This window comes from Oncorhynchus masou, chromosome 20 (genome assembly GCF_036934945.1).
Source record: "Oncorhynchus masou masou isolate Uvic2021 chromosome 20, UVic_Omas_1.1, whole genome shotgun sequence".
In the NCBI taxonomy this organism is placed as follows: Eukaryota; Metazoa; Chordata; class Actinopteri; order Salmoniformes; family Salmonidae; genus Oncorhynchus; species Oncorhynchus masou.
Genome location: NC_088231.1, coordinates 23598682 through 23614015, shown reverse-complemented (window position 1 = coordinate 23614015; position 15334 = coordinate 23598682). Strand labels below are relative to the sequence as shown.

Below are 15334 nucleotides of genomic sequence, written 5' to 3'. Positions count from 1 at the left end.
TAGATTGTTAGCTGATTTAGATGGTTAGCTGATTTTAGATGGTTAGCTAATTCTAGGTGGTTAGCTGATTTTAGATTGTTAGCTGATTTAGATGGTTAGCTGATTTTAGGTGGTTAGCTAATTCTAGGTGGTTAGCTGATTTTAGGTGGTTAGCTGATTTTAGATGGTTAGCTGATTTAGATGGTTAGATGGTTAGCTGATTTAGATGGTTAGCTGATTTCGATGGTTAGATGGGTTAGCTGATTTAGATGGTTAGCTGATTTCGATGGTTAGATGGGTTAGCTGATTTAGATGGTTAGCTGATTTAGATGGTTAGCTAATTCTAGGTGGTTAGCTGATTTTAGATTGTTAGCTGATTTAGATGGTTAGCTGATTTTAGATGGTTAGCTAATTCTAGGTGGTTAGCTGATTTTAGATTGTTAGCTGATTTAGATGGTTAGCTGATTTAGATGGTTAGCTGATTTAGATGGTTAGCTAATTCTAGGTGGTTAGCTGATTTTAGATTGTTAGCTGATTTAGATGGTTAGCTGATTTTAGATGGTTAGCTAATTCTAGGTGGTTAGCTGATTTTAGATTGTTAGCTGATTTAGATGGTTAGCTGATTTTAGGTGGTTAGCTAATTCTAGGTGGTTAGCTGATTTTAGATTGTTAGCTGATTTAGATGGTTAGCTGATTTTAGATGGTTAGCTAATTCTAGGTGGTTAGCTGATTTTAGATTGTTAGCTGATTTAGATGGTTAGCTGATTTTAGGTGGTTAGCTAATTCTAGGTGGTTAGCTAATTCTAGGTGGTTAGCTGATTTTAGATTGTTAGCTGATTTAGATGGTTAGATGGTTAGCTGATTTTAGGTGGTTAGCTGATTTTAGATGGTTAGATGATTTAGATGGTTAGATGGTTAGCTGATTTAGATGGTTAGCTGATTTCGATGGTTAGATGGGTTAGCTGATTTAGATGGTTAGCTGATTTTAGGTGGTTAGCTGATTTAGATGGTTAGCTGATTTAGATGGTTAGCTGATTTAGATGGTTAGCTGATTTAGATGGTTAGCTGATTTAGATGGTTTGCTGGTTAGCTGATTAGATGGTTAGCTGATTGGATGGTTAGCTGATTGGATGGTTAGTTGATTAGATGGTTAGCTGATTTAGATGGTTAGCTGATTTAGATGGTTAGCTGATTAGATGGTTAGCTGATTAGATGGTTAGCTGATTAGATGGTTAGCTAATTTAGATGATGGATGGTTAGCTGATGTAGATGATGGATGGTTAGCTGATTAGATGGTTAGCTGATCAGATGGTTAGTTGATTAGATGGTTAGCTGATTTAGATGATGGATGGTTAGCTGATTTAGATGATGGATGGTTAGCTGATTAGATGGTTTGCTGATCAGATGGTTAGTTGATTAGATGGTTAGCTGATTTAGATGATGGATGGTTAGCTGATTTAGATGATGGATGGTTAGCTGATTTAGATGATGGATGGTTAGCTGATTTAGATGATGGATGGTTAGCTGATTAGATGGTTTGCTGATCAGATGGTTAGTTGATTAGATGGTTAGCTGATTTAGATGATGGATGGTTAGCTGATTTAGATGATGGATGGTTAGCTGATTTAGATGATGGATGGTTAGCTGATTTAGATGATGGATGGTTAGCTGATTTAGATGATGGATGGTTAGCTGATTTAGATGATGGATGGTTAGCTGATTAGATGATGGATGGTTAGCTGATTAGATGGTTTGCTGATCAGATGGTTAGTTGATTAAATGGTTAGCTGATTTAGATGATGGATGATTAGCTGATTTAGATGATGGATGGTTAGCTGATTTAGATGGTTAGTTGATTAGATGGTTAGCTGATTTAGATGATGGATGGTTAGCTGATTTAGATGATGGATGGTTAGCTGATTTAGATGATGGATGGTTAGCTGATTTAGATGATGGATGGTTAGCTGATTTAGATGATGGATGGTTAGTTGATTTAGATGATGGATGGTTAGCTGTGTTAGATGATGGATGGTTAGCTGATTTAGATGATGGATGGTTAGCTGATTTAGATGATGGATGGTTAGCTGTGTTAGATGATGGATGGTTAGCTGATTTAGATGATGGATGGTTAGCTGATTTAGATGATGGATGGTTAGCTGATTTAGATGATGGATGGTTAGCTGATTTAGATGATGGATGGTTAGCTGATTTAGATGATGGATGGTTAGCTGATTTAGATGATGGATGGTTAGCTGATTTAGATGATGGATGGTTAGCTGATTTAGATGATGGATGGTTAGCTGTGTTAGTGCAGGAACAAAAGCATGCCCAGAACTGGTTTTGTATAAATAATTCTAACTTCGTGTGTGTTTTTTTTCTTCTCAGGGACTTAAAACCTGAAAACATTCTTCTAGACGACCGCGGTAAGCTTGAACCACGTCTTGTCACTGACTTAGCTAATTACAAGCCTAGGTACTAGCAACATAAATTAGCTAGCTAAAAGCCTAGGTACTAGCAACATAAATTAGCTAGCTAAAAGCCTAGGTACTAGCAACATAAATTAGCTAGGTAAAAGCCTAGGTACTAGCAACATAAATTCGCTAGCTAAAAGCCTAGGTACTAGCAACATAAATTAGCTAGCTAAAAGCCTAGGTACTAGCAACATAAATTAGCTAGCTAAAAGCCTAGGTACGAACAACATAAATTAGCTAGCTAAAAGCCTAGATACTAGCAACATAAATTAGCTAGCTAAAAGCCTAGGTACTAGCAACATAAATTAGCTAGCTAAAAGGCTAGGTACTAGCAACATAAATTAGCTAGCTAAAAGCCTAGATACTAGCAACATAAATTAGCTAGCTAAAAGCCTAGGTACTAGCAACATAAATTAGCTAGCTAAAAGCCTAGGTACTAGCAACATAAATTAGCTAGCTAAAAGCCTAGATACTAGCAACATAAATTCGCTAGCTAAAAGCCTAGGTACGAGCAACATAAATTAGCTAGCTAAAAGCCTAGATACTAGCAACATAAATTCGCTAGCTAAAAGCCTAGATACTAGCAACATAAATTAGCTAGCTAAAAGCCTAGGTACGAGCAACATAAATTCGCTAGCTAAAAAAGCCTAGGTACGAGCAACATAAATTCGCTAGCTAAAAGCCTAGGTACGAGCAACATAAATTCGCTAGCTAAAAGCCTAGATACTAGCAACATAAATTAGCTAGCTAAAAGCCTAGGTACGAGCAACATAAATTAGCTAGCTAACAGCCTAGATACTAGCAACATAAATTAGCTAGCTAAAAGCCTAGGTACTAGCAACATAAATTAGCTAGCTAAAAGCCTAGGTACTAGCAACATAAATTAGCTAGCTAAAAGCCTAGATACTAGCAACATAAATTAGCTAGCTAAAAGCCTAGGCACTAGCAACTTAAACTAGCTAGCTACACTGTTAATTTCCCATACCCATAGTGATATTCATAAACATGTTATTGCACTCTTATTCTTGTTCATAAACATGTTATAACGTTGTTATTCATGTTCTCTCCAGGACACATCCGTATCTCTGACCTGGGACTAGCCGTCCAGATTCCCGACTCGGAGACGATACGAGGGAGAGTGGGCACTGTAGGATACATGGGTACATCCTACCTCACTTCCTGTCTCCTTGATTCCTCCTCTTCATCTCTCTTTCTCTCTCTACATACATGGGTACATCCTACCTCTCTCTTCCTATCTCCTTGATTCCTCCTCTTCTCTCTTCCTCTCTCTACATACATTGATTACCTCACTTCCTGTCTCCTTGATCTCCTCTCTCTCATCTCTCTCTCTACATACATGGGTACATCCTACCTCACTTCCTGTCTCCTTGATTACTCCTCTTCATCTCTCTCTCTCTCTCTCTCTCTCTACATACATGGGTACATCCTACCTCACTTCCTATCTCCTTGATTCCTCCTCTTCATCTCTCTCTCTCTCTCTCTACATACATGGGTACATCCTATACTATCCTCTACATACATATGTACATCCTACCTCATCTATCTCTTCATCTCTCTATCTCCTTGATTCCTCTCTATCTCTCTCTCTCTCTCTCTACATACATGGGTACATCCTACCTCACTTCCTATCCTTGATTTCCTCCTCTTCATCTCTCTCTCTCTCTCTACATACATGTGGTCACATCCTGACTCTTCACTTACCTATCTCCTTGATTCCTTGATTCCTCTTCATCTCTCTCTCTCTCTCTCTACATACATGGGTACATCCTACCTCACTTCCTATCTCCTTGATTCCTCCTCTTCATCTCTCTCTCTCTCTCTCTACATACATGGGTACATCCTACCTCACTTCCTATCTCCTTGATTCCTCCTCTTCATCTCTCTCTCTCTCTCTCTCTACATACATGGGTACATCCTACCTCTCTCTTCCTATCTCCTTGATTCCTCCTCTTCATCTCTCTCTCTCTCTCTACATACATGGGTACATCCTACCTCTCTCTTCCTATCTCCTTGATTCCTCCTCTTCATCTCTCTCTCTCTACATACATGGGTACATCCTACCACACTTCCTATCTCCTTGATCCCTCCTCTTCTCTCTCTCTCTCTCTCTCTACATACATGGGTACATCCTACCTCACTTCCTATCTCCTTGATTCCTCCTCTTCATCTCTCTCTCTCTCTCTACATACATGGGTACATCCTACCTCACTTCCTGTCTCCTTGATTCCTCCTCTTCATCTCTCTCTCTCTCTCTACATACATGGGTACATCCTACCTCTCTCTTCCTATCTCCTTGATTCCTCCTCTTCATCTCTCTCTCTCTCTCTACATACATGGGTACATCCTACCTCTCTCTTCCTATCTCCTTGATTCCTCCTCTTCATCTCTCTCTCTCTCTCACTCTCTCTCTCCTCATCCCCTGCTCCCTCTTTTTAACCCTGTCTCTCTCTCTCCTAGACCTGGATGTGTCTAGACATAATCTATCCCCTCTATTCCCTGTCTCACCTTCCTCTCTCTCTCTCTCTCTCTCATCCATCTCTCCGTCAGCTCCTGAGGTTATACAGAATGAGGCTTACTCCTTCAGTCCTGACTATTGATTAAACAATATTTCTATCTTTCATCTCTCCTTCTCTCTCATCCGTCTCTCCTTCTCTCTTTCTCTCTCTCTCTCTCACTCTCTATCTCTCTCTCTCTCTCTCTCTCTCTCTCTCTCTCTCATCGTTCTGTCTCTCTCTCTCTCTCTTTCTCTCTCTCTCTAATTCTCTTTCTCTCTCTCTCTCTCCTCTGTCTCTCCGTCAGCCCCAGAGGTGATCCAGAATGAGTCCTACTCCTTCAGTCCTGACTGGTGGGGTCTGGGCTGTCTGGTGTTTGAGATGATCCAGGGTCAGTCGCCCTTCCGCCGGCGTAAAGAACGAGTGAAGAGAGAAGAGGTGGACAGACGAGTGCGAGAAGATCCCGAGGAATACTCTGACAAGTTCTCTGAGGAGGCCAAGGATATCTGCAGACAGGTGGGACGGATGGATGGCGTGTTTACACACAACTGCAGTTAGTTATTCCTCTGCCGGGGTTAGGGAGAAAGTGAGGTCACATGGGGTGTGTGTTCTGTGTGCAGGTGTGTGTGTGTGTTCTGTGTGCAGGTGTGTGTGTGTGTGTTCTGTGTGCATGTGTGTGTGTGTGTTCTGTGTGCATGTGTGTGTGTGTGTTCTGTGTGCATGTGTGTGTGTGTTCTGTGTGCAGGTGTGTGTGTGTTCTGTGTGCAGGTGTGTGTGTGTGTTCTGGGTGCAGGTGTGTGTGTGTGTGTTGTGTGCAGGTGTGTGTGTGTGTTCTGGGTGCAGGTGTGTGTGTGTTCTGTTTGCAGGTGTGTGTGTGTGTGTGTTCTGTGTGCAGGTGTGTGTGTGTGTTATGTGTGCAGGTGTGTGTGTGTTCTGTGTGCAGGTGTGTGTGTGTTCAACATCTCTTCTCTACTGTGTCTGTATCCATGGTGGTTGAGCAGTGGTCATGTTTCAGACCGGTCCACCAGAGATAATATTTACTTTATCCATGAATGAGCTTTTGGAGCACTGGTGTAAAACATGTCTGTGTGGTTGTCCACAAATACAATCTTCTTCTTCGCGTTGGACTCCCTACTGGGAGAGAGGAGGGGATGAGGGAGGTAAAGGGGAGGGGATGAGGGAGGTAAAGGAGAGGGGATGAGGGAGGTAATGGGAGGGGATAAGGGAGGTAAAGGAGAGAGGAGGGGATGAGGGAGGTAAAGGAGAGAGGAGGAGATGAGGGAGGTAAAGGAGAGGGGATGAGGGAGGTAATGGGAGGGGATGCGGGAGGTAAAGGAGAGAGTAGGGGATGAGGGAGGTAAAGGAGAGAGGAGGGGATGAGGGAGGTAAAGGAGAGAGGAGGGGATGAGGGAGGTGAAGGAGAGAGGAGGGGATGAGGGAGGTAAAGGAGAGAGGAGGGGGTGAGGGAGGTAAAGGAGAGGGGAGGGGGTGAGGGAGGTAAAGGAGAGGGGAGGGGATGAGGGAGGTAAAGGAGAGGGGAGGGGATGAGGGAGGTAAATGAGAGAGTAGGGGATGAGGGAGGTGAAGGAGGGGATGAGGGAGGTGAAGGAGAGAGGAGGGGATGATGGAGGTAGAGGAGAGAGGAGGGGATGAGGGAGGTAGAGGAGAGAGGAGGGGATGAGGGAGGTAAAGAAGAGGGGATGAGGGAGCTAAATGAGAGAGGAGGGGATGAGGGAGGTAAAGGAGAGAGGAGGGGATGAGGAGGGGATGAGGGAGGTAAAGGAGAGAGGGTGAAGGACCGTTACTGTTCCAGGCCTCTGGGGGGGGTCCTCTGTTCCAGTGAGAGACACAATATTACACATGGGGGATATTTAAACAATGCTCTAGATCTGAATGTGTAGAATCAGAGTAATATTACACATGGGGGATATTTAAACAATGCTCTAGATCTGAATGTTTAGAATCAGAGTAATATTACACATGGGGGATATTTAAACAATGCTCTAGATCTGAATGGTAGAATCAGAGTAATATTACACATGGGGGATATTTAAACAATGCTCTAGATCTGAATGTGTAGAATCAGAGTAATATTACACATGGGGGATATTTAAACAATGCTCTAGATCTGAATGTGTAGAATCAGAGTAATATTACACATGGGGGATATTTAAACAATGCTCTAGATCTGAATGTGTAGAATCAGAACAATATTACACATGGGGGATATTTAAACAATGCTCTAGGTCTGAATGTGTAGAATCAGAGTAATATTACACATGGGGGATATTTAAACAATGCTCTAGATCTGAATGTGTAGAATCAGAACAATATTACACATGGGGGATATTTAAACAATGCTCTAATCTGTGTAGAATCAGAGTAATATTACACATGGGGGATATTTAAACAATGCTCTAGATCTGAATGTGTAGAATCAGAGTAATATTACACATGGGGGATATTTAAACAATGCTCAAGATCTGAATGTTTAGAATCAGAACAATATACAACATTCTAGAAGTTGTCTCAACTCTCTTAAGTACCTGACTCTGCCTCACACAACTCTTCTAGAACCCCGTGTCACTTCCTCTTCCTCAGCTGCTGGCCAAAGACCCCAAAGCCCGTCTGGGGTGCCAGGGGCTGGGCGGTGTGGAGGTGAAGGCTCATATCATCTTCAAGAACATCAACTTCAAACGCCTCGAGGCAGGCATTCTGGAACCCCCTTCAGTCCTGATGTAAAGAACACACACACACACACACACACACACACACACACACACACACACACACACACACACACACACACACACACACACACACACACACACACACAGGACCTCCCCTTCAGCCTGGATGTAAGGACACACACAGTGGTGTAATGTACTTAAGTAAAAATACTTTTAAATACTACTTAAGTACTTTTAAAATCGGATACTTTTAGACTTTTAATCAAGTAGTATTTTACTGGGAAACTTTCACTTTTACTCAAGTATGACAATTGAGTACATTTTCCACGAGTGTAGGTACGTTTAAAATCTGATACTTTTAGACTTTTACTCAAGTAGTATGTTACTGAGATCATTTTATATTAAGGTATTTTTTACTTTTACCCAAGTATGACAATTGAGTACTTTTTCCATTACTGGACACACGCACATGAACAAACTCTCTCTCTCTCTCTCTCTCTCTCTCTCTCTCTCTCTCTCTGTCTCTCTCTCTGTCTCTCTCTGTCTCTCTCTCTGTCTCTCTCTGTCTCTCTCTCTCTCTCTCTCTCTCTCTCTCTCTCTCTCTCTCTTACCCCCTCTCTCTCTCTCTCTCTCTCTACCCCCTCTACCCCCTCTCTCTCTCTCTCTCTCTCTCTCTCTCTACCCTCTCTCTCTACCCCCTCTCTCTCTCTCTACCCTCTCTCTCTCTCTACCCCCTCTCTCTCTCTCTCTCTCTCTCTACCTCTACCCTCTCTCTCTCTCTCTCTACCCCCTCTCCCCCTCTCTACCTCTACCCTCTCTCCCTCTCTCTCTCTCCCTCTCTCCCCCTCTCTCTCCCTCCCTCCCCCTCTCCCCCTCCCTCTCCCTCCCTCCCTCCAGCCGCGGGCGGTGTATTGTAAAGATGTTCTGGATATAGAACAGTTCTCTACAGTGAAGGGAGTCAACCTGGACCCCACAGACGATGACTTCTACCACAAGTTTGTTACAGGAAGTGTCTCCATACCCTGGCAGAACGAGGTACTGCACCCTACTGTGTGTGCATGAGTATGTGTGTGTGTCTCCATCCCCTGGCAGCAGAAGGTACTGCACCCTACTGTGTGTGTGTGTCTCCATCCCCTGGCAATGATGTCATCGTTTAGAACAGGGGTCCGGTGCAGGTTTTTGCTCCAGTCCATTCAGTGACACACCTCCTTCATTCTTATACACCTGGGAGTTTAGGTACACGTGTCCCTTTAGATGATAGTCAGGCTTCAACAACATGTCTGTTTTCTTGGGATATTGAGCCATGTAATGAAAACTATTACCCCTCTCTCTCTGTGTCTCTTTCTGTGTCTCGCTCTCTGTGTCTTTCTCTCTCTCTCTCTCTGTCTCTCTTTCTGTGTCTCGCTCTCTGTGTCTTTCTCTCTCTCTCTCTGTCTCTCTTTCTGTGTCTCGCTCTCTGTGTCTTTCTCTCTCTCTGTGTCTCTTTCTGTGTCTCGCTCTGTGTTTTTCTCTCTCTCTCTCGGTGTCTCTTTCTGTGTCTCACTCTGTGTCTTTCTCTCTCTCTCTGTGTCTTTCTGTGTCTCTTTCTGTCTCTCTCTCTGTGTCTGTCTCTCTCTCTGTGTCTGTCTCTCTCTGTGTCTCTTTCTGTGTGTGTCTCTCTCTCTCTCTCTCTCTCTCTCTCTCTCTCTCTGTCTATCACTGTGTCTTTGTCTCTCTCTTTCTCGGTGTCTCTAGTGTTTTATTAAGGAGATCAGTGTTTTATACTGTGTTAATATTCTAGATGATTGAGTGTTTTATACTGCGTTAATACTCTAGATGATTGAGTGTTTTATACTGCGTTAATATTCTAGATGATTGAGTGTTTTATACTGTGTTAATACTCTAGATGATTGAGCGTTTTATACTGTGTTAATACTCTCTCTAGATGATTGAGATGGAGTGTTTTAAGGAGATCAACGTCTATGAGACCGAGGGCCTGCTGTGTTCAGATCTGGATGTGAACAGACCCAACCCACCGCCAAAGAGAGGATTCTTCTACAGGCTGTTCAGACGAGAGGCAAGTGGTGCTAGCTCTCCTCCCCCCCCCGCCGCCGCCGTGAGAGGTGGTGGGGGTTAAGGTACTTCCCTCTTCCTCCATCTTTCTTTTCTTCTTCTTTACCTCTGATTTTCTTCTCTGGTTGAAGGCTCTGCTTGTTTCTTCTCTGGTTGAATGCTCTGTTTGTGTTTCTTCTCTGGTTGAAGGCTCTGTGTGTTTCTTCTCTGGTTGAAGGCTCTGCTTGTTTCTTCTCTGGTTGAAGGCTCTGTTTGTGTTTCTTCTCTGGTTGAAGGCCCTGCTTGTTTCTTCTCTGGTTGAATGCTCTGTTTGTGTTTCTTCTCTGGTTGAAGGCTCTGTGTGTTTCTTCTCTGGTTGAAGGCTCTGCTTGTGTTTCTTCTCTGGTTGAAGGCTCTGCTTGTTTCTTCTCTGGTTGAAGGCTCTGTTTGTGTTTCTTCTCTGGTTGAAGGCCCTGCTTGTTTCTTCTCTGGTTGAAGGCTCTGTGTGTTTCTTCTCTGGTTGAAGGCTCTGTGTGTTTCTTCTCTGGTTGAAGGCTCTCTCTGCTTGTTTCTTCTCTGGTTGAAGGCTCTCTCTGCTTGTTTCTTCTCTGGTTGAAGGCTCTCTCTGCTTGTGTTTCTTCTCTGCTTGAAGGCTCTCTCTGCTTGTGTTTCTTCTCTGCTTGAAGGCTCTCTCTGCTTGTGTTTCTTCTCTGGTTGAAGGCTCTCTCTGCTTGTGTTTCTTCTCTGGTTGAAGGCTCTCTCTGCTTGTGTTTCTTCTCTGGTTGAAGGCTCTCTCTGCTTGTGTTTCTTCTCTGGTTGAAGGCTCTCTCTGCTTGTGTTTCTTCTCTGGTTGAAGGCTCTCTCTGCTTGTGTTTCTTCTCCGGTTGAAGGCTCTCTCTGCAAGTCCAGTTGGTTCAGCAGGAAGTCCAGTTGGTTCAGCAGGAAGTCCAGTTGGTTCAGCAGGAAGTCCAGTTGGTAAAGCAGGAAGTCCAGTTGGTAAAGCAGGAAGTCCAGTTGGTATAGCAGGAAGTCCAGTTGGTATAGCAGGAAGTCCAGTTGGTATAGCAGGAAGTCCAGTTGGTAAAGCAGGAAGTCCAGTTGGTAAAGCAGGAAGTCCAGTTGGTAAAGCAGGAAGTCCAGTTGGTAAAGCAGGAAGTCCAGTTGGTAAAGCAGGAAGTCCAGTTGGTAAAGCAGGAAGTCCAGTTGGTACAGCAGGAAGTCCAGTTGATAAAGCAGGAAGTCCAGTTGATAAAGCAGGAAGTCCAGTTGGTAAAGCAGGAAGTCCAGTTGGTACAGCAGGAAGTCCAGTTGGTTCAGCAGGAAGTCCAGTTGGTACAGCAGGAAGTCCAGTTGGTACAGCAGGAAGTCCAGTTGGTAAAGCAGGAAGTCCAGTTGGTACAGCAGGAAGTCCAGTTGGTACAGCAGGAAGTCCAGTTGATAAAGCAGGAAGTCCAATTGGTACAGCAGGAAGTCCAGTTGATAAAGCAGGAAGTCCAGTTGGTTCAGCAGGAAGTCCAGTTGATAAAGCAGGAAGTCCAGTTGGTTCAGCAGGAAGTCCAGTTGATAAAGCAGGAAGTCCAGTTGATAAAGCAGGAAGTCCAGTTGATAAAGCAGGAAGTCCAGTTGGTTCAGCAGGAAGTCCAGTTGATAAGGCCTAACTAAGTGTTGAGTCTGTGTCACTACATCTCTGTATTAACTACATGTGTAGCCTAACTGACCCAGAATCAGTTCTTAATGGCAGCAGCAGGTAGCGTGGTGCTTAAGAGCGTTGGGCAAGTCACCGAATGTTTGCTGGTTCGAATCCCTGAGCCGACAAGGTGAAAAATCAGTCGATGTGACCTCGAGCAAGACACTTAACCCGAAATGCTCCTGTGAGTCTCTTTTTTAATTTTTTAATTTTACCTTTATTTAACCAGGCAAGTCAGTTAAGAACAAATTCTTATTTTCAATGATGGCTGTTCAGGGGCAGAACGACAGATTTTGTACCTTGTCAGCTCGGGGGTTTGAACTTGCAACCTTTCGGTTACTAGTCCAACGCTCTAACCACTAGGCTACCCTACCTCCTCTACACTCTAACCACTAGGCTACCCTACCTCCTCTACACTCTAACCACTAGGCTACCCTACCTCCTCTACACTCTAACCACTAGGCTACCCTACCTCCTCTACACTCTAACCACTAGGCTACCCTACCTCCTCTACACTCTAACCACTAGGCTACCCTGCCGCCCCTACACTCTAACCACTAGGCTACCCTACCTCCTCTACACTCTAACCACTAGGCTACCCTACCTCCTCTACACTCTAACCACTAGGCTACCCTACCTCCTCTACACTCTAACCACTAGGCTACCCTGCCGCCCCTACACTCTAACCACTAGGCTACCCTACCTCCTCTACACTCTAACCACTAGGCTACCCTACCTCCTCTACACTCTAACCACTAGGCTACCCTACCTCCTCTACACTCTAACCACTAGGCTACCCTGCCGCCCCTACACTCTAACCACTAGGCTACCCTACCTCAACTACACTCTAACCACTAGGCTACCCTACCTCAACTACACTCTAACCACTAGGCTACCCTACCTCCTCTACACTCTAACCACTAGGCTACCCTACCTCCTCTACATTCTAACCACTAGGCTACCCTACCTCAACTACACTCTAACCACTAGGCTACCCTACCTCAACTACACTCTAACCACTAGGCTACCCTACCTCAACTACACTCTAACCACTAGGCTACCCTACCTCAACTACACTCTAACCACTAGGCTACCCTACCTCCTCTACACTCTAACCACTAGGCTACCCTACCTCCTCTACACTCTAACCACTAGGCTACCCTACCTCCTCTACACTCTAACCACTAGGCTACCCTGCCGCCCCTACACTCTAACCACTAGGCTACCATACCTCCTCTACACTCTAACCACTAGGCTACCCTACCTCAACTACACTCTAACCACTAGGCTACCCTACCTCCTCTACACTCTAACCACTAGTCTACCCTGCTGCCTCTACACTCTAACCACTAGGCTACCCTACCTCCTCTACACTCTAACCACTAGGCTACCCTACCTCCTCTACACTCTAACCACTAGGCTACCCTACCTCCTCTACACTCTAACCACTAGGCTACCCTACCTCCTCTACACTCTAACCACTAGGCTACCCTACCTCCTCTACACTCTAACCACTAGGCTACCCTACCTCCTCTACACTCTAACCACTAGGCTACCCTGCCGCCCCTACACTCTAACCACTAGGCTACCATACCTCCTCTACACTCTAACCACTAGGCTACCCTGCCGCCCCTACACTCTAACCACTAGGCTACCCTACCTCCTCTACACTCTAACCACTAGTCTACCCTGCTGCCTCTACACTCTAACCACTAGGCTACCCTACATCCTCTACACTCTAACCACTAGGCTACCCTACCTCCTCTACACTCTAACCACTAGGCTACCCTACATCCTCTACACTCTAACCACTAGGCTACCCTGCCGCCTCTACACTCTAACCACTAGGCTACCCTACATCCTCTACACTCTAACCACTAGGCTACCCTACATCCTCTACACTCTAACCACTAGGCTACCCTACCTCCTCTACACTCTAACCACTAGGCTACCCTGCCGCCCTGTCTCTCTGATAAGAGCGTCGAATGTAAATAATGTCTGAAAGATTATACAGCACACCGACGGCTGATCTCGGGTCAGTTATTAATATTCAACAACCTCTGACTGATTCAGTCTGTTTTTAAAGGTGGTGAAAAGTGACATTACAGCCTTATGCTAAAACAATTAAATACATGTAAAGTTAAAGAGCCCATTGATCCTATGGAAGGGGTCAGATTACTTTCACAATGTACTGTATGTAACCTAACTGATTCAGAATCAGTTTGTAAAAGATGAAGAGCCCATTGATCCTATGGAAGGGGTCAGATTACTTTCACAATGTACTGTATGTAACCGAACTGATTCAGAATCAGTTTGTAAAAGATGAAGAGCCCATTGATCCTATGTAACGGTTTATTTAACTAACTGTTCCCAGGTCTGTTTAAAGAGTGGCTACGAAGACGAAGAGCACGAGGAGCCTTCCCGACTTTAAACCACTCCTGCTCACCCTCCTCCTCCTCCTGCTCACCCTCCTCCTCTCCCTCCTCCTCCTCTCCCTCCTCCTCTCCCTCCTCCTCCTCCTCCTCCCCCTCTCCCTCTTCCTCCTCCTCCTCCTCTCCCTCCTTCCTTCTTCAAACGCATCCAGAGCGTTAAAATGTTAGGAACTCGATGAATGTTAAACCTGTATTTATGATATGTATTAAAAAGTGTAATTATAATAATTAAAAGAAAAACATATGAGTTTAAAGATTTTGTACATTTGTACTTGAATTGTGTCCTAGATGTATATTTTCACCAAAAGGTGTATTGTATAAAAGCCATATTAAGTACCACTTGAATGCATACATCATTTTTTTCTACGTTTTGTTGTTGTTTATTTGTTTTTTGGAACGAGGAAAATGTGTATTAAGGATCTTGTTCTTTTTTTATTTTTTTTAATTTTTTTTTAAAGAAGCACAGGGTATGTCCCAAATGGTTTCCTATTCCCCTATATAGTCCACTACTTTTACCTATGGCCTATGGGTCCTGGTCAGAAGTAGTGCACTGTGTCGGGAAAAGGGTACTATTTGGGACTGAACCATCAGTAGTCTTTTTTTATTAGTTTTCTCGATGGAGCCTTTTGTTTGTTTGTATAGTGTGTGTTTCCAAATGGCGCCCTGCATAATGTAGTGCACTATGTAGGGAATAGGGTACCATAGGGCTCTGGTCTAATGTAGTGCACTATGTAGGGAATAGGGTACCATAGGGCTCTGGTCTAATGTAGTGCACTATGTAGGGAATAGGGTACCATAGGGCTCTGGTCTAATGTAGTGCACTATGTAGGGAATAGGGTACCATAGGGCTCTGGTCTAATGTAGTGCACTATGTAGGGAATAGGGTACCATAGGGCTCTGGTCTAATGTAGTGCACTATGTAGGGAATAGGGTACCATAGAGCTCTGGTCTAATGTAGTGCACTATGTAGGGAATAGGGTAACATAGGGCTCTGGTCTAATGTAGTGCACTATGTCGGGAATAGGGTACCATAGGGCTCTGGTCTAATGTAGTGCACTATGTAGGGAATAGGGTTCTATAGGGCTCTGGTCTAATGTAGTGCACTATGTAGGGAATAGGGCTCTGGTATAATGTAGTGCACTATGTAGGGAATAGGGCTCTGGTCTTATATATAGGGAATAGGGTACCATAGGGCTGTGGTCTAAAGTAGTGCACAATATAGGGAATAGGGCTCTGGTCTAATGTAGTGCACTACATAGGGAATAGGGTGCCACAGGGCTCTGGTCTAAAGAAGTGCACTATATAGGGAATAGGGTGCCATAGGGCTCTGGTCTAAAGTAGTGCACTATATAGTGAATAGGGTGCCATAGGGCTCTGGTCTAAAGTAGTGCACTACATAGGGAGTAGGGTTCCATTTAGGATGTATCCTATGTCTGTATTTTCTTTCCTGTTCTTTTGGCCAATGTCCAGTATCACCATATCACATATTCTCTGTTCCAAATCAACCCCTTGCACCATACACTCTACGCCC

At 44.3% G+C, this 15334-nt stretch overlaps 1 protein-coding gene across 1 annotated transcript in view; it reads left to right on the top strand.

The window, feature by feature from the left end:
- Positions 1–14142, top strand: part of LOC135507190 (G protein-coupled receptor kinase 5-like) — a 26079-nt gene extending 11937 nt beyond the window's left edge. The window contains 8 exon segments of the mRNA XM_064926777.1: positions 2365–2402; positions 3521–3610; positions 5271–5479; positions 7565–7682; positions 7685–7701; positions 8551–8688; positions 9578–9709; positions 13746–14142. Coding sequence (XP_064782849.1) covers positions 2365–2402; positions 3521–3610; positions 5271–5479; positions 7565–7682; positions 7685–7701; positions 8551–8688; positions 9578–9709; positions 13746–13802 — 799 coding nt within the window. The 3' untranslated portion in view covers positions 13803–14142.
- Positions 14143–15334: the final 1192 nt, after the last annotated feature.